Here is a 25,729-nt window from a genome sequence, read left to right as displayed (position 1 = left end):
GGGGCTTCTCTGATACCACAGTGTGATGGTCTTATTCCTGCAGGACTCTACCTGGTCCTCACTCATGTGCAGCCTGAAAGTGTGAGGGAGTTTGCAGCTCAGGAAACAACCACTGACAGCTGGAGACACAAGCTGATGGTTAATGCTTACCCTGCCTGGCCTACAGAAGAACAAGTCTGAGGCATATCCCTTATGGTTCTGTAGGGAGTGCTTCCCGAGATTGAACACCAGATCCCAATAGAATGATTTTTCTTCCCCATGCTTCTGGGGATCATTTCTCAAAGAAGCTTCCTACTTGCAAGTCTTTGCCTCAGACTTTGCTTGGGAGTGGAGAGTGGTAGACAGGTCAAGAGTTGGTATGAGAAACAGTCCTAGAAAGCAAAGCCTCAGGACAGGTTCCTGGAACTGACTCACTTACCAGTCAGACAGCAGCAAGGACCACATGGCTGGCAGTAGGTGGAGTGGTGAGCTGCCTTAATATCACAAGTACTGAGACTCTCACTGATGTGATTTGGGGTGAGGTGTAGGGGAAGGTGCAATGTTTAGGTAAGAGATAGGGAAGACCTTTGAATAGTAGGGGGCAGTGGTAATGAAAACAATCACAGATGGGCTGGTTTGGGTAGGGCATTAGAAGCTTTAAACTAAGAAAATGACAGGCTTTGGTTCAGCCAACTATCAACTCAGAGCAGGCTTTGAAAGCTAGAAGACTTTCATGGCAGCATTTAAAGAAGGTGTCATCCTTTGTGGCTGCAGAACATTGTGGCCCAGGGTGGGAGAGATACAGAAAGGATTGAATCTATAGCCTGGACATGTTCCCTATGCAAATGCAGAAGTTACAGTAAGAAATGAGTGGGGCTTTGAGAACTGTCATGGGGACATCTGGGTGAATAAGCCTGAGAATCTTGAATCCTCAGGCTCCCCTAAACTTTCTGGGCTAGCAGAAGCAGTCCCCCACCCCCATCTGCTACCCTGATAAGAGGGACCAGCTTCACCTTGCCTACATCTTTGCCCTCAATGGAGGCAGATACCTCTTATGATGTTTTTTCTCCTCAGAACCTGCCCTTATCCCGTCATTGCCTCTAGACTAATAACCAGAGTCAGATTGCAGTGTGGTTTAAGCAAGAAAATCATCTGTGCTCCAGGAGGAAAGCACATACACATCAAAGGAATCACAGTATCTCCCAGCAGAAGCCGAGGAGCACGTTTAGGGATGGATCTTGAATGTGCTGGAGCAGACAAGGCAAAATATACAACTGAAGAGGTGAGATTTATTAATAAGGGAACACTCTCCTGTGAACTGAAGTTTGATATGGGGTCATGGTACCACTGCAGGACATCTGCCACTCATTTTTGTGCACCCTGAAAATGCACTGTGTGACAGGAGCTGGTGAAGAAATGCCAGCCTTCCTGCAGGCAGACAGCACTGGGGCATATTCTGTGAGGCTCATCAGGGAATCCCTGGCATGTCGAAACCAAATACCTACTGAGAAGTGTTCATGTCACTGTGTACTTTTACCCTGGCTTTCTCTTCTCTGCTCTATGTTTTCCCATTTTTTTCTCTCCTGCTCCCAGGGACTTAATTTTTAAAAACTACCTTCAAGCTTTCCTTTTGAAGGTTGAGTAGGGAGATGTAAGCAAAGACAGCCCATTACATAGTTTCCTTGGACTGAACTCCCATTTTTCTTGCTTTAGTCCCTACCTTCAGGTTTGCTCTGCTCTAGTTTGCCAGCATCTCCAGCTGGATGCATAAGTCATTGATTTTAGGTTTTTTAACTTTTAATATTTAAGACTATACATTTTCCTGCTTTCACTACAGCCCACAATTTGATATGTTGTCTGCTCATTATTTTTGTCTAAATATTTTCCAAGTTTAATTTAATAATTAAGATGACCTCTTTGACCTATGAAATATTTGGAAGTGTGTTTTAATATGAGGATGCTTGTATTAACCTTTCTATTTTTAGTTCCAATTTTCCTACTTTGTGATGAAAGGATATGCACTCTATTATACTCATTTTGCAGGACTTGTTGTGACTTGTTCTGTGAAGTAAAATATGGCCAGTTTTCAGAGGTATTCTAGGCTAGCTTGAGAAGGTATATTATTTTGGATTGTGTTGTTCAGTCCAAGTTTTTGCTACCTTTTTGTGTTCTTGAGAGAAACATATGCTGAATCTATTCAATTTGTGTTGTATAATTTGAGGTTATATTGTTCCTTGTCCCACACAGATTCAGAATTGATTATCTCTACTTAGTGAGTTGTGCCTTTTATTATTATAAAATGACTTTTCTTATTTTTACTAATACTTCCCACCTCCTTCTCTGTTTTTCTCATACTGTTTCAGCTTTCTTTTGGTTAGTATTTCTTTTGTATATCATTTTAAGCACTATTTTCTTCTTTTCTGGGTCATTTTATTTTTGTTTAATATGTGAGTTTCTTTTAACTGGGAAGTATAGTTTATTTATGTTCACTATGATAGCTGACATATTTTAATTTATTTATACCATCTTATTTTGTGCTTTATTTTTGACTTCTATTTTCCCCTCCCTTCCTTTTCTACTAATGGGTTTCTACTAACCCTTCTACTAAATGGGTTGATTTTCTGCTGTTTCCTGTTCTAAGTCTTGTTTGAACATACAGTCCTCATTTTCCTTTTTATTGGTTGTATTCCTTTCCTTTTTTTCTTACGTTTTGCAAAGCTTTTGCATATTTTTTTTCCTGCTTCCCCATCTTTGAAAAAAGTCATGCCTGTTTCTTTCTGCTACCTGCCAGGAATATTGTCAATCGAAAATCTTTGCCTGTCCTTTTTCATTTGCCTACTTGTTGAAGCTTAGTTTTGCATAAGCTTAGGCTTGCTTTTGGATACTTTCTGGCTTAGTTATTGATCTGCTTGTAATTCAGGTGCTATGGCTTGATGGGGTGGTGAAGAGAAAGTGAACAGAGATATATGGCAGGTTTGCATATATTTTCTCTGCACACTCTACCTCCACTGCCACTCTGTTGAAATGACTGGAGCTCTGCCCAGTCTTCCAAAGTCTGGAATTATGCAGGATACCTAGGGAAAGAGCAATTCAGTACAAAAGCCAACAGCTCAAGGGCCTTTTATTTATTGACTCTGGAGAACAAGGGCTCATTTTTCTTTGGTAAATTGACTTGAATCAGTAGCTACAAAATTCTTTTGTGTTATCTCACTTCAAAATTAGGTCTCTAGGTCATCGTTCCTCTGTCTAGAAAGCTGTATTCATTTAAAATGGAAATATTCATCACCATCTCTCCTTTAAGTCTGAAGCCTTGGCCATTCACACCAGTTGCTACTCATTTTTTGTGTGACCTACTCCCAGCTTAGGTCTTCCAAACTGGGTATTAGTAGAGCCTTCAAAATCTTTTCCATTTTTTCCCCATAAATCTGAGTCATAAATAGGGAAATGAGTCTTGAACTTGGCATTCTTGCCCAATCGGTTCACCTTTAGCAAGAATTCTTGGGGGTTTGTGGAATGGGATTGTGAACATTTTATAGTTGCAGGATTAAATAGTTTCCATTTCTCTTTTTGGTCCTTTATGATCTCTGGGTTTCAGGGAGAGGAGTTTTAGAAGTTTGACTGTTTTAGACATTAAAAATCTATTTTACACTGTGAATAATAACTTATTTTTTGTGTGATTTTACTTATATTACAAATTGGATTTCATACACACACACACACACACACACACACACACACACACATATGACCTATATTGAATTTGTGTATCATCCTAGGTGTTTTATCGTTAAAGTTAGAATTATTTTATACACAGAATTTCCTCAATTTTTAAATATTCAATTAGCAGTGGGCAGTATCTGTAATAACATATTTGAAAACATAGCTCCTTGATACAGGGTTGCTGATTTCTTGAAGTTAGTCCTACTTTTATTTATATCCTATGCTTTATTGAAAATATGTAACCTTGGTTATACTATCCTTATGAATTTCCTTCCTCAAGGAATAGTTTAATATTTATGAATGTGCTATTGTTCAGCAGTCCTCACAAATCTCTAATATTACTAAAACCAATCAAGCAGCTTGAAGACATTAGAAACCACTCTTTCTAGACAGGGAGATAAAAATGTCACCCAAATAAAGGATAAAATTATTTGACGCATCAGTTTTCTGTGTTTCTCAACAGCATTCCTTTCTAAAGCCTGTATGGAGAGTTCCTGCTCGTGTGTACCTGTGGATATAGCAGACACTTGATATTTGGATTCTTCTTCATGAATCCCCAAATTCATGCATCTGGAAATGTTCAAAACCGTGCACCAAAAATGAGAACCCAGCCTCCAGAAGGTTTTCAATCATTTACATTTTTTATGTACCCAAACTTGCCAGGCAGTTCTTAAAAACTTATTTTATGACAGTAAGGACATTCGTTATGATAATTAAAGAATACCAAGGGCAAAATGAGAGGCAAGTGCTGGCCGGGCTGGGTGAGCAAGGGGGGTTTGGGTACCACCTTGGGCTTCTCTGCACATCAACCTGAGTTTCTGCATTGATTCTGTGCCTCAGCAGGTTATCTCAGATGACTACATGGCATAGATCTTTGGGGTTGTTGGGCAGATCTGCTCATGTTAAGTTCCCAAATACACAGTTTTCCAGTATCGGTTCTATGGCAGATAATATTTAGAGATCATGTTTTTGTCAGGGTCTTTCCTATCAAGGATATGCAAGACAATTCAATTCATATTTTACCAACCCAAGTCTTCAATTACAAAGCTTGTGGTAAAGTTCTCTACTGTCAAATGTTAACACTTGGTTCACAATTCCCATTGCAAATTTACACTTGGTTTTCCAATAAAACTGGGCTTTTGTGAGTCTCCTGCTGAAAGCCATTGGCTTGATAAAAAAATAACTCCATTTGTAGCAAGGGTGTTCAGGGAGCCCAGTGCAAGGCTGACTCTTCTGCTATTGCCTTGAGCCCAGCTGTGCTGAAATATTAAACTTCAGTAAATTAGGTGAAATTACAGCTCCCTGGCTGGTACAATAATGCCCTTTTCTTTTTCTGCAAACCATCTTCTGAATGAGCTGTCTACACAATTCTGCTTTAAGAGAAATAAAATTTCCCAATCCAGAGTTTTGAGTTTTTCATTTTTGAGATAACTGTGCTATATCCTACTCAACTAACAGAATGTGTTAACTTTCAAACACATACAATTGGATTACTTTAGTATTTTAGTACTATCTGAATATACCATTACTTTATTATGCTATACTTGGATAAGCAGCTAGATTCCTAAAAGTCAATCTTATGTAAAGGTAGCAACTTTTTATTTATTGATAAATGCATATTTTATAGCAATTGTAAGCCCTATGATCTTTGTTACCACTGCCAAGCTCTGCCTTTTGTGGTGCAAAAGCAGCCACAGATGATACAGCCCCATACCACCTCTGATAATACCAAGGAATAGGTATTTGTGAGCTATGGCAGGAAATCATATTTCCAGTCACATATTTTTTTCAGTTTTTTTGTTCTTTTTCTCTTTACAAATAGTATTAGTTCCAAGGTGTTTTATTCATTGACCAAGTATTTATTGCTCAACTACTGTGTGCAAAGTGCTGGTTTGTTTTCAATTGAATATTTTTAATTAGAATAAATGCAGAATTACTAGAAGGGGATTAGGCAGCCTTGTATTTCTCTTCTTGATATGTTATTTTTCCAGTGACAAAATCACTGGTGACAGCTTTATTGAGGGGTCTGGTCAACTTGCTCAACCTATGACTCTCACACTGGTCTTTTGGAGTTAAGATTTTATGCCTCTAGGAGACTCCAATTTTATCAAGATACTTGCAAAATGGTAGAGTCCAAGGGTTGCTTTTGGAAAAATCTCAAATCTGTATGAGAGTGAATAATAGTTCAATGAACCCCCATGTAAGTATTATAGGGTTTATGGTTTATTGGTGTTCCTCAAAGGTCCAGAGTCAGGAGCAAAACCTAGGGAGGTTGCTCAGCCAGAGCTTGGGCAATCTGTGGACCAAGTGTGGATAGGTTAGATGAGGGGTGAAAAAGGAGGGGCTCACTCCCAAATAATTGGGGAGCCAGACTATATCACACTGCCATGGGATCATTCTCCCACAATAAATGGGATACTAATAAAGGAGATGGTAACCAAAACTATTTAGACCAGAGGTCTGCCAACTTTTTCTGAAAAGGGGCAGATACTAAATATTTTATGCTTCGTAGGCCCTATGATCTTTGTTACCATTGCTAAGCTCTGCCTGTTGTGGTGCAAAAGCAGCCACAGATGATACAGCCCCATACCACCCCTGATAATACAAAGGAATAGGTATAAGGTGTTCCAATAACACTAATTACAAATCAGGCAGGACCTGAATTCTGCCTGCAGCCAGTAGTTTGCTGACCCCTGAAGACTGGCCCCTGGAAACGGATCCTCTGTGCCTTTGAGCCTACATTTAAGCGAGGGGAGGATATCCCTTCCTTTTGGTGCTGGGGTACGCCCAGCGACTACCAAGGCCCCAGCAGCCTTACGCGTGGGCCCATCCGGCAAAGCTAGTACAGAGCACATAGTTTTAAAAGTTTTTGAAGTGAGGCCGTTCTTCTCTGCTATGCTGCCTCACTAAGTCCTTGCTCTCAACCGCAGTATCAGAGTCAGTCGTGGTGTGTCTGGCTGGGCTGGGCTGCGCGGGCCTCGGAGAACAGCACGCGGGCACTGGGGAGCAGGTGAGGGCGCAGAAAAGTTGCAGCCCAATCAGCACGGAGTCCAGCTCCCAAGTCCCAACCTTCAGGTGACCCCGCGCCGCGGCGGCGACGGCCAGAGCCCGCAGCAGCTAGGAGCGCCTTCGAGAGGAGACGCGGCGAGCTCTGCGATCGTCACCGCCACGCGAGCTCCGCGCTCACAGTCCGGGGCCGAGCGGAGGGGCGGGACTGCCGCGCCCCCCTCGGCGCCGAGACCGCGCCGCCCGCAGCGGGGCCCGCGCCGCGCGCCGTCGCCGCCCCTGCCCCGGGAGCCCTGGAGGTGTGCGTGGCTGCGGCCGCAGCGGCGGCGGCGGCGGCGCGAGCGGCGAGTCGGGGCCGCCCAGGCTGCGCGTCGCCGGGGCAGCAGCAGCGGCGGCGGCCGCGCCCGTGGCTCAGGATGCGGCCGGGGGGCGCGCCGCTCGCCTTGCTCGCCAGCCTGCTGCTGCTGCTCCCGCTGCGCCTGCTCTGGGGCTCCTTGGCCGCGCCGGCGCTCTCCAGGTACCCGCCCGCCGCGCCCGGGCCGCTCCGCTCGCGCGCGCAGACTTTGGGCCACTGAGAGGACCCGCCGACGGGCGGCGGGGGCGGAGAGGGAGCGGCCAGGCTCGGCGGGCTCCGGCGGGCGTCGCTCCGGGCCAGCGAGCTGCGAGGGCCCTGCCGTCGGGCTCCCAGTCGTGTCCCGGGCTCGCCTTTCGGGACCCTTTCCGGGCCGGACCTGCCCCCCCTCCCCAAGCCTCTAAAGACTCCGGTGGTGGGGGCGGCCCCGGGGAACCTGGGCCCGGGAGGGCGTCCTGGCCAAGCTGCGGGCGCGTGCCCAGCCTGCAGCGACGTGGAACAACTTAGTTTTCTTCTGGCGGTGCAGGCTGTCTGTGGAGGAAAGCAGGGAGGCCACGCACAGCACCACCGCCGCGCGGCGGACGCTCAGGAGCCCGGCGACCCCGCCGCCGCGCCCCACGAACAGGTACCTGCGGCCTGAGCAGCGGGGAGGGCTCGGCGGCTGCACCCGAGGACTCGCTTCGAGTTGTTGGGCAGGAACCACATGATTGACTGCGTGTGCGTGTGTGTGTGTGTGTGTGTGTGTGTGTGTGTGTGAGACAGAGAGAGAGATTGAGAATGTCTGTATGTGTTACACACACGCGCAGCAGTGCAACTCCACACATTCCTTCAACATCCGCTCCCTGGAGAGATTCTTGGAACCACAGGAGATACTAAAACAGCTGCCCTTTAACAAATGTGTGCTGAGTTCCCCTGCCGGATGACGCGTGTTGTGAAAACCCAGAGAAGAGCAGCTTAGCCTGTCGATGGAGGCATTTGGTTGGTTTGCCTTTTCTGTCTTCATGCTTAAAGTGCACCAGTGTGAGATTCACGTTTGGGAGAATTCTGTGTTCGCGGTTGAGGATATTTTTGTCCGTAATGTATGTAAACTTAAAATTACTCCTTTTCACTCACAGAAATATTTTTCAATGTGCAATTATTATTTGATTTTTACCTTTTTTTTTCTGATCATAAAAGTAATATATGCTTGTTGCAGAAAGTTAGGTAATAGAGATATATTACAAATATTCCTCAGAGTTTCACCACACAGAGATCATATTAAGGTTTTGGCCTTTATTTTTGGTAGTTTTTCCTATATGAGTATGTTTTAAAAATATACTTAAGATTATACTTTGCAGTTGCATTCTGCCTTTCTTCCGAAGAAGTGTCATTTTTTCCCTAAATGTTGATTTTGATTGTTCTGTAATTCATCTTATCAATGTACCATAATCTACTTAACTGTTTCCAGTTTTAGACATATATATTGTTTCCTGTTTTGTTTCATTTGCTATTAATGATTCTGTTAAGCACAACCTTGTATGTTCATCTTTATATTCATTTTAAATTAATTCTCCAGGATGGATTGATAGAAGTTGGATTATTACATCAAAAAGTATGTACATTTTAAGTTCCAAACACATATGGCCAATTGCTTCCTAGAAGAGTTGAATCAGTTTATGTTTTCACCAGCAGAATGTGCTGCTTCATGCCTCAGCTTTGCTATTATCATGGCAATTTTGTATACTGTCTCTTTTCCCCTTTCTTGTGAATCCTGCATATTTTTGGCCCTTGGACCATCTTAAATCTTCTGAATGCATGACTCAAGGCTCTTGTGTGGCTCCTGCAAGGTCATAGAGGGGTCTGGGAAAGCCTGGAAGAATTCTTAAAGTTCAGGAATATTGTGTCTCCCCAGATGTTGCTATTAAAATTTCACAGCATATTAGAGGCACTAAGAAATCCTGGAGTAACAAAGCTTCTAGGAAAGATATTTGTCTGTAGTTTTATTTTATGCAGGGTTGTGTATTATAGGTAGTCTAGCTTTTCAACTAACTGGGGTACATTCCATCTTTTATAAGCCCTAGTTCTGTTTGTTATGCACCCTGGCGTTGCCCCTTGGAGAAAGTTTGGAAGAATGTGCTAATTAAGTGATCTGGTCCTACACCTTTTTTGAGGTAATTCTTCGATGAATTTTTCAGCTTCATTGGCATATTTCTTTAACATTTGGCATACTTCTTGAGCTAATATAGGTAATTCATATTTTTCTCTGAATGCAGTCCAATTTGTTAAGATTTTTTATTTATACCACTCTCATGTTTTTTATTTTTATTTTTTCCTTCTGATTCATATATTTTTTATTTTTTAAATTTTGGTATCATTATATACAATTACATGAGCAACATTGTGGTTACTAGATTCCCCCATTATCATGTCCCCACCACATACCCTATTACAGTCACTGTCCATCAGCATAGTAAGATGCTATAGAATCACTACTTATCTTCTCTGTGCTATGCTGCCTTCCCAGTGCCCCCCCTACATTATGTGTGCTAATTGTAATGCCCCTTATTCCCCTTCTCCCTCCCTTCCCACCCACCACTCCCAGGCCCTTTCCCTTTGGTAACTGTTAGTCCATTCTTGGGTTCTGTGAGTCTGCTGCTGTTTTGTTCCTTCAGTTTTGCTTTGTTCTTCTGCTCCACAGATAGGTGAAATCATTTTGCACTTGTCTTTCTCCACCTGGCTTATTGCACTGAGCATAATACCCTCTAGCTCCATCCATGTTGTTGCAAATGGTAGGATTTGTCTTCTTCTTATGGCTGAATAATATTGCATTGTGTATATGTACCACATCTTCTTTATCCATTCATCTACTGATGGACACTTAGGTTGCTTCCATTTCTTGGCTATGGTAAATAGTGCTGCAATAAACATAGGGGTGCATCTGTCTTTCTCAAACTGGAGTGCTGCATCCTTAGGGTAAATTCCTAGGAGTGGAATTCCTGGGTCAAATGGTAAGTCTATTTTGAGCATTTTGAGGAACCTCCATACTGCTTTCCACAATGGTTGAACTAATTTACGTTCCCACCAGCAGTGTAGGAGGGGTCCTCTTTCTCCACAACCTCGTCAACATTTGTTGTTGTTTGTCTTTTGGATGGTAGCCATCCTTACTGGTATGAGGTGATATCTCATTGTGGTTTTAATTTGCATTTCCCTGATAACTAGCGATGTGGAGCATCTTTTCATGTGTCTGTTGGCCATCTGAATTTGTTTGGAGAATTGTCTGTTCATATCTTCTGCCCATTTTTTAATCAGGTTATTTGCTTTTTGGGTGTTGAGGCATGTGAGTTCTTTATATATTTTGGATGTTAACCCCTTGTCGGATATGTCATTTACAAATATATTCTCCCATACTGTATGGTGCCTTTTTGTTCTGCTGATTGTATCCTTTGCTGACAGAAGCTTTTTAGCATGATGAAGCCCCATTTGGTCATTTTTTATTTTGTTTCCCTTGCCTGAGGAGATGTGTTCAGGAAAAAGTTGCTCATATTTATATTCAAGAGATTTTTGCCTATTTTTTCTTCTAAGAGTTTTATGGTTTCATGACTTACATTCATGTCTTTGATCCATTTTAAGTTTACTTTTGTGTATGGGGTTAGACAATAACCCAGTTTCATTCTCTTGCATGTAGCTGTCCAGTTTTGCCACTCTTGTGTGTGGGATTAATAAATAAATCAAGTATAGAAATCAAATGTATAATCATATATGACTTGATTATTTTTTCTATAATTCCTGATAAGTGATCAGGAACAGAACAAACAAGACCAAAACAGTTTCTGTGACCTAATTGCCCTTGCTATTGTTTCAATACCATGTAAGACATCTTGCCCCAGGAGAGTGGAGACTGCCGAGGATTAAGTTTAGAGTTAGTTAATGGTTGTCTATTAAGTCCCCCACACAGAATTCTATTGTTGTTAACATGTATTTGCTCAATAAATATGAAAGGTGCCCTCTCAAGCACCACTCAGCATTAACATGCTGTTAATGCCTAGAGTTCCCTGGCTGGTCCTTTCAGGTCTTTGATATCTCATCGTGTCTCCTCCCTTATCTGCAGGTCAGAGGCAGGGAGGGACCAACAGTTGTGTTTTTTAAAAGCTGCCTTTTGATCTATTTTACATCCCCTGTAGCATTTATGATATTAAGTATTTATATAGCAAGGGTACAAATTGTAATCTACTTGGTTGTGTAGAGAAATTAATATTTCTTATTTTTTCTGTAGCTCATCTGATCTTTCCCTATGAGCCCTACTTAGGATAGTAATGTTAACAGTAGTAAGGATAGCCAAAATTTACTGAACCTTCATATAGGCCAGACACTGACCTAAGTGCTTTACATTTGTTAGCTCACTTAAGCCTTAAAAAAATACTAAGAAAAACTGTCATTGTCCACATTTTATAGATGAGGAAACTGAGGCACAGAGAGATTGAGTAAACTGCCCAAAGCCACAGAGTTGGCAAACTGTGGAGCCAGGAGTCAGACCCAGGCCACATGGATCCAGAAAACTACACCCTTAGTATCCGCAGTGTGTAGCCCTTCATGGGTGCTGGGCAAAAATGTGTGTCCAGGTTAAAGTTTAGTCGGATATGACAATTTAAGCAGTTCTTTCTGTTAATATTTATTCTCTCTGGGAGCGAATGCTATCTTTCAGATTGTTTCCATCATCTTTTCTTATTTTAAGATGACATCCAGATATAAGGGGAGAGAGGCTTCATGATGTGGTGGTGTGTTTAGAGGTGGTTTGTGATCATGGTAGCCTTGGACTCCACTAGTCTCCAGAGTGGTGTTGTCTCTTTTCCGTCTGATGCCTGGGCACCCTGTCAGTCACCAGATGGCAACTACAGCTTCTGGTTCATCCTTTCTCCTCAGGCTTTGTACCTGTTGGCACTCTTCACTGACTTAACCTCTCTTGAGCTCCCATCCTATGCTACCTTTCACAGATCTGGTGAAGATTCTCTTGTGGTCCTGTCTTGGATTTTTACTCTGCAACATTTGCTACAATGCTGTCTTGCCCAGATTTTATTAGCTAGCCCCATAGTCAGACTCCCAGCTCTTTCTGGGTGCCATCTAAAGTACAAGAACCAAAGTTGGTTCAGTAAACTAAATATCAGGTCCTTCTTCTACTTGGCCCATTATGCAGATGTGACCAGACTCTCAGGTGATTTCAGGGTGGAAGACTGCCCCGAAACGTGATCCCTTCTCAGAGGCCTGGTTGGGGCAGGAGGCAAATGCCCCCCTGCCCTTGGGGTTACTCTCTTTCTCTCTCCAACCCAAAGCTCTCCTCTACTTTTCCTCTCTCCTTTCCACCCTTGCTTTAGGTTGGAAATGTGATGGCTTCCCCCTGCCTCATACTTTCTTTTTTCCCAACTCAAACCTCCAGGCCTGATTCAAACAAAACCAGGAGTGAAAAGATTGGGAAAGCTCTTAGAGCTGATTCTTTCAGGTAAAGTGGTTAATGTACTAAAGAGGTAGAATGAGAGGAATTTGAAAAATCCTTTCTTGGGGCTGTAGCAAATCCTATATTGCTCCTCTAAAACTGAGTATTACCTTATCCTTTCTCTTTGTACTCTTATTAAAAAGGCTTTCTCTCACCATACTTCCCCAAAGAAAGCTTCAAAATGACTAGGTAAAGGTCATGTCAAAGTAAAAAAGACAGAAGAGAAAAATATATTACTGCTTTTCAAAATATGGCCATATTACCAGGGATTCTTCCTCTTTCTCATAAACTTTCTCAAATTCTGTCATTGGTTTGTTGGTTTTTCAAACAATCAGCTCATGGTTTTATTTTTCATTTCTGATATATTTCCATGTTCTATTTCCTTTGTGTTACTTTTATCTTTTGAAATATCATTCTTTTTTTCAGCTTAATATCTTAAAGGTGAATGCTTGATTTATTTATTTTTTCTTTTTTCTTTGTAACAAAATACTTACTACTATGAATTTTCTTTTCAATGCTGCTTTGGACCTGCTCCTTAAGTTTGGATACATACTGTTCTTATTTTTAAAGCTATATTCTTTATTGTTTATAATTATATTAAAAAATAAAAAATATCTCTATAGTTATTTAGGAGAGTACTTTTAAATTTCCAAGTGGTTGGAATTTTTTCCCTTAAATTTCTATTTAATATTTTTCTTAATGTTAATTTCACATTTTATTATAAAGTGAATCCAATAAAATCCTGCTGAAATATCCTAAGTGAGTTCCCAAATATTCAATCATTAGAAATGAGAAATTGGATTACGTGATGTTAGCAACATGGCCCCCACAAATCTGTGTAACTAGATTTGGAATTCCAGGGTCCCTCCTGGGAACTATCCAGGTCTGGTTGTGGTTTGTTACATTTTAGTGACTGTGTCCATACTTGCTTTAGCATCCAGGGTAATGATTCAGGATCCTGTGACTGGCTGGGACTTTCTGGAGAGCAGCAGCTATTCTTTGAATGTCCTGGTGAGCTGGTGTCTGTTGCTTTGGCCCATGTGGGATGATTGTGGGATTGTGAGTTTACCAGAGATGTAGTGACCCTACCTCCACTTCTCTGCTTTCCTAGAGGGTTTGCCTGGGAGTTCCATTAATGTCCTTTTCTTTCTGCAATCTTTTCTCCCTACAGTAGAAGATCGCCATGTCCTTGCTTGAGAATTGGTGTTTGGTGGAAGGCAGACATCAAAAGTTGTGTGTTATATACCAACTTACAATATCATAGTGAGCATTACTGCAGATATTTTATTGTATATTTTTAGATGAATACAAAGAAGAGGGAAACTGTCTGTCATTTCAGGGCCCAAAAGTTGTCTATTATTTATGTTTTCATTAACTTTATATGCACATAGCTAGTAATTTTGCTGTGCATGTTTGTATTCATATGGATATTGGTAACCCAATTGGTGTTGGTTAGTAACTTTTTAAAATAAACAACGCCTGAACTTTTCTTCATGTCATTAGTATTCTTCTGCAACATAATTTTTAGAGCAGTAATTTGAATGTATACTTTTCTTCATGTCATTAGTATTCTTCTGCAACATAATTTTTAGAGCAGCAATTTGAATGTATATAAAGTGTACAACATAAGTTATTCTTTTCTTCTGTCCTTTTGTATTCTTGGGTTATTTATTATTTTTTATTTTGACTTGTACTGTGAAAGAATTTTATAGCTGTGCACACATCCTTGATTATTCAGATAAATTCATAGAAATGGGAGGAGCCCGATCAAAGAATATGTGAAATTTTTAAATGTTGCTGTGACTTGTCCAACAACAGTGGTTGTTCCAGTTTATACTCTATTAGTGGTATATGAGAGTGACTCCAACTCTTACCACTTGTATGTATTAGAGTTTCATTTGTTATTTCATCAAGCAATAGCATTTATTGATATTTTTATTTGTGTTTATTTTTACCATTGTGTTTAATTTTTGATATTTGTGGACCATTTAAATTTCTTTTTAAAATTGGCTTTTCACAGTAGACTCATAGATACTGAGAAGTGTCTGATGGTTCCCATGGGGAATGGTTGTGGAGGGTGAGGGGATAAAATGGTGTGAAAATTCTCAATCATAATGTAAGTTGGTCATGAGGATGGTAGTACAGCATGGTGAATATAGCCAATGATTCTGTAACATCTTCCTACGTTGACAGATAGTAACTGCACTAGTGAGGGTAAGTATTTAATAATATGGGTAACTACTGAACCACTGTGTTGTATATTTGAAAACAATACAAGATTGTATATCAGTGATACTTCAATTTAAAAAAATTGGCTTTTCATATCTTCACCTCTCTATCAAGATAGTCTATTTTCTTATTGATTTACAAGAGATTTATAAATATCAAACATATATAACTTTTATTTACTGTGGATTTAAAGTGATTACCTATTAACATCTTATTGTGTCTGTGACTAATCTGTAGAAGCGGTCAGTCTTTCTGTATTCACATCACTTATATTTACTTTATCAGTTCTGCTTTTGAATTGATAAGTTTATTGACATAATTTTGTTAATTCATTGATGTATTTACTACCATGAGATAGTGTCTATCTCTAATTTTTAAATATTTAAACCTTACTTCATCTAGAACTTTCTTTGACATGTGGAAAAAGAGGTGGGCTTTTAAAAAGTTATTATTATTCTATGATGATTCTTTCTCCTTTGAGAATTATTTTCTTAATTTAAATTAAGCTCTTAATACTATTGCCATTTAGAAATACTATTTAGATTCTCTTTTCAGTGTTTGGCATTTATCATTGTAAATGATCCTTTTGCCATTTATTTAGTTCTTGTTTCTGTTCCTTCTTGGTCAGCTGAGATGTCTTCTAATATTTTGGCCTTGCAGTGTGGATAACAGTGTTTCTGAAGCTTCAGCTATATAAAGATGCAATTCTTACTTTTCATACATGAAGACTGAATGCTTGCATCATAACTCCACTTTTTTTTCTCTTAAAATTTTTACAAAATACTTATTTTTTGACTTTGAGGTCTCCGAAAGAGAAATGAAGGCAATCTCACTTTTATTTTTTCAAAAGTAGCCTATTGATTACTTACTGGATCCTGACAGGATTTTTTAATACTTAAAATTTTTTAAATGCACAGTGACACCTCTTTGCAGTGACCTCTGTTGATTAATTTTGTTGTTCTTGTTGTTGTTGTTATCATCAATCTACAATTACATGAAGAACATTATATTTACTAGGGTTCCCCCTTCACCAAGTCCCCCTCACAAACCCCATTACAGTCACTGTCCATCAGTGTAATAAGATGTTGTAGAATCACTACTTGTCTTCTCTGTGTTGCACAGCCCTCCCCATGCCCCCCCCCCACATTATACTTACTCATTGCAATACCCCCTTTCTTTTCCCTGTCCTTATTCCTCCCTTCCCTCCCATTCTCCCCAGTCCCTTTCCTTTTGGTAACTGTTAGTCCATTCTTGGGTTCTGTGAGTCTGCTGCTGTTTTGTTCCTTCAGTTTTGCTTTGTTCTTCTGCTCCACAGATAGGTGAAATCATTTTGCACTTGTCTTTCTCCACCTGGCTTATTGCACTGAGCATAATACCCTCTAGCTCCATCCATGTTGTTGCAAATGGTAGGATTTGTCTTCTTCTTATGGCTGAATAATATTGCATTGTGTATATGTACCACATCTTCTTTATCCATTCATCTACTGATGGACACTTAGGTTGCTTCCATTTCTTGGCTATGGTAAATAGTGCTGCAATAAACATAGGGGTGCATCTGTCTTTCTCAAACTGGAGTGCTGCATCCTTAGGGTAAATTCCTAGGAGTGGAATTCCTGGGTCAAATGGTAAGTCTATTTTGAGCATTTTGAGGAACCTCCATACTGCTTTCCACAATGGTTGAACTAATTTACGTTCCCACCAGCAGTGTAGGAGGGGTCCTCTTTCTCCACAACCTCACCAACATTTGTTGTTGTTTGTCTTTTGGATGGTAGCCATCCTTACTGGTATGAGGTGATATCTTATTGTGGTTTTAATTTGCATTTCCCTGATAACTAGCGATGTGGAGCATCTTTTCATGTGTCTGTTGGCCATCTGAATTTCTTCTTTGGAGAACTGTCTGTTCAGCTACTCTGCCCATTTTTTAATTGGATTATTTGCTTTTTGTTTGTTGAGGTGCGTGAGCTCTTTATACATTTTGGATGTCAACCCTTTATCGGATCTGTCATTTATGAATATATTCTCCCATACTGTAGGGTACCTTTTTGTTCTATTGATGGTGTCCTTTGCTGTACAGAAGCTTTTCAGCTTGATGTAGTCCCACTTGTTCATTTTTGCTTTTGTTTCCCTTACCTGGGGAGAAATGTTCATGAAGAAGTTGCTCATGTTTATGTCCAAGAGATTTTTGCCTATGTTTTTTTCTAAGAGTTTTATGGTTTCATGACTTACATTCAGGTCTTTGATCCATTTCTAATTTACTTTTGTGTATGGGGTTAGACAGTGATCCAGTTTCATTCTCTTACATGTAGCTGTCCAGTTTTGCCAGCACCATCTGTTGAAGAGACTGTCATTTCCCCATTGTAAGTCCATGGCTCCTTTATCGTATATTAATTGACCATATATGTTTGGGTCTGTTGATTAATTTTATCTGTAAGCATTTTTAATACACTGGCCCAGTTATTTTTAAATTAAAAAAATTGTATTATATCTTTGATTATTTGATGTGTTCCACATATTTTGGTTGTATTTTGTGAAGTGAGTCTTCATTTTTCTATCGCCTGTTGCTAAGCCTCTTCCCCATCATCCCCACCCAATAATAACTTCATTTTTCTTTCTGATTTTAGTTTTGTCTTCATCCTTTTCAAATTTGTCCTCTGCATTACTGAATTATATTTCTGTAGTGTCAATTCTGTTTGCCTTGTCTAAAACAGTACATCTATTACATTTTTATTCTTTATTGTTTTATTCTTCTTTCAGCCTGTACCTTATCACATCACTTTGCATTTTAGAAAGCATCTAAGTAACCTTTTAAACCTCATCTTCTAGTTCTTACTTCATATCATCTCATTTTATTGAGAATGTGAAGCAAATGCTTTCTGAAGATTCCTTCTATTTCTAACAGTAAATATTTTTCTAAAGTATGATTTTTTTCCCTACATTTTAAGAACAGTATTCTCCCCCTAAGTTATAGAATCTTTTTGTAAATTTTATGTTTCCTGGGTGGGCTTGTTTTTAACTTAGATATTGCCATGTGAGGCCTTGTGCTCATAAGACAAGGTGCCTTACAATTCCTTGCAGCTCCCACCAGGGTCTGAAAGATTCCCCTTCTCTGAGCGGACAAGATGAGAGGCTGAGCTATATAGCCCTTAAGCAAATTTTTTTAAATTGTGGTAAAGTACATATAATATAAAATTGACTTATTTGAGCTTTTTAAAATACTGGACCTCAAAGCTATCTCTTGCTACCATGTCTTGATCTCATGACTTCAGAAAGCACATATATTCTTTGGCAATCATAATTATCCCAGAGTTCTGCTGCTATCAGCAATGGTGCATGACAAATGTCACCTGAAACCTGGAGGGGTCAGGGTTCTGGGCTTTCCCCATGTCCCGCACCTCCTTCATGTCCCAGGGTCAGATGCCTGGTTCCTGCTCCCTTCCCCTTCCATCCCTTTGGTGTTACTTTATAATATGTGATATGATACAAAGTAATATAACATAGGCGTGATCACACGAGGTGTAAGAAGAGAGAGAATAGTGAATGCACATGAGCACACTGGCACCCAGCCTCTGTTGCCTCCAGTAGCAGGTTGTTCCTGGGTGGGCACAGCCACTTGATTTTCTGGTTGGGGCAGGTTCTCTGTGCTCAGGTAAAGGAAGGTAGACTGTGGGAGGAAGATCAAAGCCACTCTAGTTGTCTTCTCCTGGACCTGCTCTGTCTCAGAGGTGAGCATTCACACTGCTGCTGGGAACATCTCTGTGTGGCTCTATGTACCCTTTTGGTAGCAGCATTTCTCCTGAACCTGTAGCACCTATCCGTTGCCATCAAAATTTGTGGTTGTCATTTTCTGTAGACTTGGGTACTTTCATAAGACTGTAAAATAGTCTGCAAGAGCGAGAATCAGGCACTCTTTACTCTCTACTGCCTTATACTGGAGGTGTAATAGTGTTTTATTCGATGTTTTTTGGTTGTCTGTGTTCACACTGGGGTCATAACTGCAAGCTTCTGAAAATTCAGAATGAGTGAATTACAGCTTGTAAAAAGGGCCATGTAGTGAAATGGAACTGTGCAACAGCTGGTGTTCACCCTCTTGCTCCTTTTCCATCCAGCCCACGCTCCAAACAGATGCAGGCAATTGCATTTTACTTTCCACAGCAATATAATGCACCTTTGTAACTTTGCTCCTTAGCTTTTAGAAGTAATAATACTTTATGTGTCCTGATTTTTAGAATTCATTATGCTTTAAAGTTGCCTTGAATCTGGTTTCAGAAATAATTTGAAATGAGGCTTTAAATCCTGCATTCTGCCTGTTTTCATACTCCCTAATCCTATGTCCTAATTGCAGCCCTTCTTTTTAAGCTACAGGGTGCTCTCCCTTTCTGCTCTGGTGTTGCTTGGCTCTCTCATGGTTTTCCTTGTTTGGAAACTGGTGTCACTGGTGCTTCCCTGAGTGGCATTTCTCAGTCCTTTTGTTCTCTGGCATCTACGTCCCATCTTTGACTGCTCTAGTCTGGTGAAAGCTGCAGGGCAGAGATGTCTGGGGAGCTGTCCCAAGGAGAGGACTTGGGGAAGGGGCAGCAGTCACCTCTGTGCTTCAATGGGCACATTGGCACATGGACAGGAAAGCCAGGATGAACTTGAAGGAGGCAAGAAACTGTCATCCTGTTTCCCTTTCTTTGTGGGGTAGGTGGATGAAGAGGTAAGGGTTCGTGAAGAAATGGTTTCTGATTGGCCCAGCTCTCATGTTGGAGGTTGTTGGAGGAGGACTTTTAATTCCTGTTACACTCATGGAACTATTACAGGTTGAGTTTGTGCTCCTCTGCCCTTGTCCTCATCACAACAGAGAGCTGAAAGGCAGAGACACAATAGCAAAACAGAGTGAAAACTGTATTTGAATACACTCCAGGTGAGGAGCGGGCCAGAGTCAAGGTGGACAAAGGCCTTTGTGTGTTAGGCAGGAGGCCTTTATGTTACATTCTGGCTAGGAGGCCCCTCTTTGATTGACAAGGTGTGGTCATTTGATTGGCGGGTCCACCTGAATAGCCTCGCCTCTCAGTGCGCATGTCCTTGCCTATGATGAGCTGTGTTTGGGGCAGTTCTCAGTTTTGTTGGGTTGTGCCCACACTGGGATCAGGTTGGGACGAGTTTGGTCTGGTCCGAATAGGCAAAGAGGTTGTCTGCCTGAAAAGCCTTCCTTGTCTTCAGGGGGCACCTGGGCAGTTTCGGCAGTTTTTCCTTCAACTTTATCTTCTCCTTGCCCCCGCTGCCCATGTCTATTTTTCTACCTCACTTAACTCCGTTACTCCCCTGTCAGGGCCTCTCTTCACAGAGGCTGGGGTGTTTTGTTTTATGACTTGAGAGGCGACATTCAGTAGATAATACTGCACCTGCACGTTTGTCAAGGTGAAGGTGTTTCGCCACAACATAAATCAGGGTTGCCTTAGTGTTGTCCAGCGTTGTGTATTAATTCACTGTGCTTTTCAAAGACCTTTTCCTTGAGCCAACAGGCTTTAGGATGAATCAAACAACAAAACAAAGCCTGACTGCCTGGCAGTAGGAGTGGAGATTGTCGTCGGGAGTTAATACAACAGCACAAATATTTTGAGAGAGTAGGTACTAACAGAGGAAATAGTACAAGGAGAGACTTGGGCACAGCCGAAGGGATATGAAGCAAAGAAAAGGAGATTAATGTATCTCCTCATCTGACAGGCACAGTGATCTTTTTAGAACCACTGATACTAGCTGGTCTGTGGTTAAAGGGTGCAAAGGTTCATGAACTCTCATTTGGGGAAGAAAGGGAAACTTCAAAGAGCCACTGATGTCTTGAGTAAACTTGAGGAAAGTTTCTTGTGTTTGGATGTCTCGTTTTATGACTTATTTTGTCACTGGGAGGAGGATTATTACTGTAGTATAATTATCTGTACACACTTAGGAAGTTAGTTTATCCAGGGCACTTAAATTTATCTTGTTTATCCTATCAGATGGAGGGGTGGAAAGTGTTCCTTTTTCTCTTCTAGGTTCCTGGCAGGTCTAATAATTAAATTGATATAAAGCAGATTAACAGAAAAAAACCAAATCGAAGTTTAGTGACACGTATACACGGCAGAGACCCAGAAAACTGAGGAGCTGTCCAAAGTGGCCGAAGCCATCCCTTAAATACCATCTTCCCTAATGGCGAAAGAAGATGCTGCTGGTGGAGAGTCCCTTATGGGGGGTTTTCAGAAAAAGCATAGCAAACAAGGGTAAGGTTGTCCTGCAGGTTTAAGCTCTGCATTCTCCATTGCTGAGAGTTTCCAGGGCTTGAGTCACCCCCTTGTCATGGCACAGCAAGGAAGACATCATGACAAATGGGGATTTCCCCTATGAATGTAAATGCCTCTTACAAAAGGGTAAATTGTACTCAGTTTTCTAAGCTTCATCCGTATCTGCCATTTCTTCCAGCTTGAAAATAATCCATATGCCGAAGAAGCATATCTTGGGTGACAAAATTTGCTTCCCTTCAAAATTTAAAAAACATAATTTTATTTCACAAAGTACTAAGAATGATTTGTACATGTTGCAAATAATCAGACAGTAATTTGGGGGAACATTCATGTCTATGGCACAATTACTTCTAAATATAATTTTATAGGGCATAACCTGTGCTTTTGAAATTATTGAAAAAATTTCCATTATCTTGTCAGTTACTGTAAAAACACTAGAATTCTCTAACATATAATTTTCAAACTGTGGTATTCTAAAAAACTGAAGTTGTAGGTTGGAAAGAACTCTAATTTTGAAAATGATTAAAATCTCTCATTGGTTGCTGAATTCTCAATTGGAATTCAAGTGTTATCTCACATGTTGTCTTTGAAGGAAATATTCAGTATTCCTTACATTCCTTTTGAGATTACAGTTGGCCCTTGAACAACATGGATATGAACTATGCAGGTCCAGTTTATGCAGATTTTTCCCAATAAATATATTGGAAAATTTTTTGGAGATTTGTGACAATTTGAAAAGACATTTTTTTCTAACTTATTTTATTGTGAGAATACAGTATACATATAACCTACAAAATATGTGTTAACTGATAATGTGTTTAAGTTATCAGTAAAGCTTCCAGTCAACAGTAGATTATTAGTAGTTAAATTTTTAGCCATCAAAAGTTGTACATGGATTTTCAACCATGCTGGCAATGGTGTCCCTAATCCCCACATTGTTCAAGCATCAGCTATATATTTCATTCTTTCCTTACTCAATGGGATGTGATGTGTGATCCCAAACTTTGTGTTTGGAGTGCATCTTTCAGTGCTGTAGTTGTATTTTATTATCTATTTGCTACTTTGCTATTTCAGAAGAAAACTCTTATCTTTACATATTTATATTTGTCAATCCAGCTTTACGTTTGCACATTAAGTTTGTGGACACATTTTTGTGTTGTTGATTTGGGAATTCATCCAATGCTCTGCATTTATTTGGGGGATGCCAAAGTAGTACTCATGCTTCCTGCATTTGGGGAAAATTATTCATGAAACAGATTGTAGTTCAGTGAGGTCTGTGCCTTGTGTGTTTTTTTCACTAGAGTACCCCTATTGTGATCTAAACCCCAACATGTTAGAACTGGAGTCCTCTTGCCTTGTCTAAATAATGGCAGTATACCTTTGGAGACACACTTTGTTGTGTTTCATTGCAACGGAGACATGAACTAAGCTTCAAATGATGAAATACCAATGATCAGAAAACCTGATTTTAGAATTTGTGCTTGTATGTGAATATATGTAATAACATTTTGTAATTGCAGGAGGGTGGATTAAATGTGGAGAGTTGCAAACTGATATCTATAATCATTTCTTAAAGGGAGGAATTACATTAACAAAGAATTTAAAGAAGCAAAACATGAAGTCTTATGATATTTATACTTAGAATTTTTAAAAATAGGAAACAGAGATTAGTGATCACATATTCCTGTAGTCTGAGAACCTCTGTCTCTGTGGGGTTTTGCTAACTCTTTGTAAAGCCACAGAACATTGGGAGTTTTTTATGGAAATGTAACTTTAGATAAATAATAATATAAAAAATGCATATCCATAGCAAAAAATAATCAGTGTTGCTCAAGTTTGTGCTGGGCTTCTGCTCAAAGATCCTTTTAAACCAGGTTGCTTATTCATAGCTAGGAGGCCTTTACATAAAAATTTGATTGTATAGCATATTAACTACTCGTATATGTAAATGATAGGCTGGTTTCTTAGAAAAAGCTGTAACAATCTGAAAAACATCTAGATTTTACATAATTTTGAACACAGATTTCCTTCATATTCTTAAGAGTGATGAGACTGCAACATGGATCACATTTCAAAGATTTGTCTTATATTATCTTTGTTATGAAAATAGTAAACATCAGAATAAAGCTGCTGTTTGGGGATACTTTCAAATGTGGAATTTTTAGAGAAATATTTTTTATAACTAATTTTATTCAGTGTGACAAATTCTTTAAAATGAAATTACTTTAACAAATTTAGAGGTGGGATTTTAGATGGTAGAGTGAAGATAGTCTCTAGATGCAATTGGATCTCCATAGGCAAATAGATTATTTTAGATCCTTACCTCACACCATACACAAAAAATTATCTCAACATGAATCATAGATTTAGGAACAAAAACCATAAACCTTCTAGAAGAAAACAGAAAATTTTCATGGCCTTGGATCAGGTAAAGAGTTTTTAGATACAACACCAAAAGTATTATCAATAGAGGAAAAAATTGTTAAATTATATTTCATAAAAATTAAGAACTTTTGTGCTTGCACAGATACCACTAAGAATATAAAAAAAAAAATCCATAGACTGGGAGAAAATATTTGTCAATTATATATCTGACACAAGTTTTATTCGGAATATATAAAGAGCTCCTTCAAGTCAGTAAGACAAACAACCCAATTTAAAAATGGGCAAAGAATTTTAATAGACATTTCATCAAAGAAGATATACAGATGATATAGAATGGCTAATATGCATATGAAAACATGTTTAACATTATTAGTCATTAGTGAAAACAATATAAGCACTTCACATCTTCTTTGATGGCTTTTCTAGCAACTTCACCATGACATGGGGCAGGTCTCTTCCAAGGCTAGGTCCTCCCATTAAAGCTCATGACAGTAGTCGTTTGGTATGACCGAAGACAAGCTTATTACTCACAGAAGCATGCTCCAAGGTTGAAGGGGTGGGGATAGAAAGGGGCAGAATGGCTCTCTAGACAAGTTCTGGAATAGGGAGGAACTGGTAAGGGCACAGGAGTTTTGTAGATACTTTATGAGTCTGTGGGTAGCTCTAAGACCTTGAGGCAAAGCTTTACATTTGAGAAATTATTGCAAGAGTGACTAAAAACCAGTGTCCCTTTGGCTCCAGGAGTTGTGGAGTAATTTCTCATTTCTTATTATGAAAGTCATGAGCATTACTATCCTGAGTCCTGTAGTCATCCCCCTTTCAAATTGCCATAATGGTGTAGAGCCAGAGCAGCATCCTATTTTAAGAATGTTGACCCTGAGCACTAATTTAGATCTTCCTTTCCTGGTTAAAAGAGGCACACAATTATAGGGAATGTTGAGTTTATTATATAAAGTTGAAAATACCTAAATGTATGTCTGTTATGCCAAAGATTGTGATGAGACCCACTGGGATAGTTTAAAAGAATGCATGAAGACTCAGTTTCCTACAAAGAGGTATCTCTAATTAGCCAATCTTTAAAACTGTCCTAATGGGAAAAGACAAAAGGTTTTGGCAGAATGCCTTATGGCATAAAGACTAGCCTATTTTGGGGGTTATGGCCCATGTTTTCAGAGGGTCTCCCTGTATAATCCATCTCAATCTGAGCACCAGATTTGAGAATGGATGGTAGGATGGGAGTTGTTACTATGTGGAAGGGGAGTTCTGTTTGTCTTGTAGATCCGTAAGTGAGAAGAGTTCCCTTTTATGGTTAGAATGAGGAGAAGAGTGATCCTACTTACATTTTGGTAGGATGTCATAAGACCTAAAAGCCAAGAGGTCAAGGTATCTAAGGTAGAGGACATAGGGGACAAAAGAGAAATCCATTTGGATCCATTGTCTGATTTGTAATTTTAGGAGGGTGCCTTTGAGTAGGCCATTATGTCTCTTTATTGAGACTCGTTATTAGGACCCCTGCCTGTACACAATAGGAAAAATGGAATTCCTATGGATGCCTTATTGTAATACCCGTGCCTATCCTGAATGAGTAGTGTGTACCCTGATCAGAAGTGATAATATCTGGGGACCCACAGGGAACTAACGTAATAAGCCCACATAAGTATTAATCATTGTGAGGCTGTAGTAATTTGTGCCTGCAGACTTGGGCAACAGTCCAGTAAAATCAACTTGCTAATGAGTGAAGGGGCATTTGCTCTTTGGTATAATCCTCACTGGCCATGGTGTCAGGACAGAATAGGGCAAGAAAATCACGTTGGGAAGCTAGGGTTTTGGCTACAGTCAGTGGCACGGGGCTGCCATGGTGTTGGCTCCATCATTAAAAGTCCAAAGGCCACAGTGATCAGGCCCTTTGAGCCAAAGTGTTATATGCGTTTCCTTGAGAAATATGAGCAAGGTGGCCAGCCAAGGCATTAAAATGAGCCTCCTCCAGGGGACTTTTAGTATGAGCTGAGGCACAGAAGCTTTAGTTATAATATGTCATAAAGATATTCCCAATGTGAAGGCCCCATTGGGAGCAGTCTTGAATATGAAATCTATTTTGTGCCTGTTGATTAGACCAAATAGCAGGGCCATTTGCTACCACCCAGGAATCTATAAAAATATGGACAATGAACATACCTTTATTGAGGGAATCCTCTAGTGCCAAAGTGACCGACCCTTGGGTCCCATCCTTTATCAGCTGTGTCTTGGCAATGGGAAGGACAGCAGCAGCTTTTCCAGGGGATTCCATGACATGTGATGGTGTGCTATCACCTGCACAATAAACAGATTCCC

At 40.1% G+C, this 25,729-nt stretch overlaps 1 protein-coding gene across 1 annotated transcript in view; it reads left to right on the top strand.

Annotated features, from left to right (window-relative positions):
* The first annotated feature begins 7,070 nt into the window (after positions 1-7,070).
* The window catches only part of ST8SIA6 (ST8 alpha-N-acetyl-neuraminide alpha-2,8-sialyltransferase 6), a 115,838-nt gene continuing 97,179 nt past the window's right edge, over positions 7,071-25,729 (top strand). Inside the window, exons 1-2 of the mRNA XM_037001706.2 lie at positions 7,071-7,222; positions 7,584-7,682. Coding sequence (XP_036857601.2) covers positions 7,122-7,222; positions 7,584-7,682 — 200 coding nt within the window. The 5' untranslated portion in view covers positions 7,071-7,121. The remainder of the gene's footprint in view (positions 7,223-7,583; positions 7,683-25,729) is intronic.

Source organism: Manis javanica, chromosome 2 (assembly GCF_040802235.1).
Source record: "Manis javanica isolate MJ-LG chromosome 2, MJ_LKY, whole genome shotgun sequence".
Lineage (NCBI taxonomy): Eukaryota > Metazoa > Chordata > Mammalia > Pholidota > Manidae > Manis > Manis javanica.
Note: the sequence above shows the minus strand (reverse complement) of the source record. Positions and strands in the feature narration are given on the sequence as shown.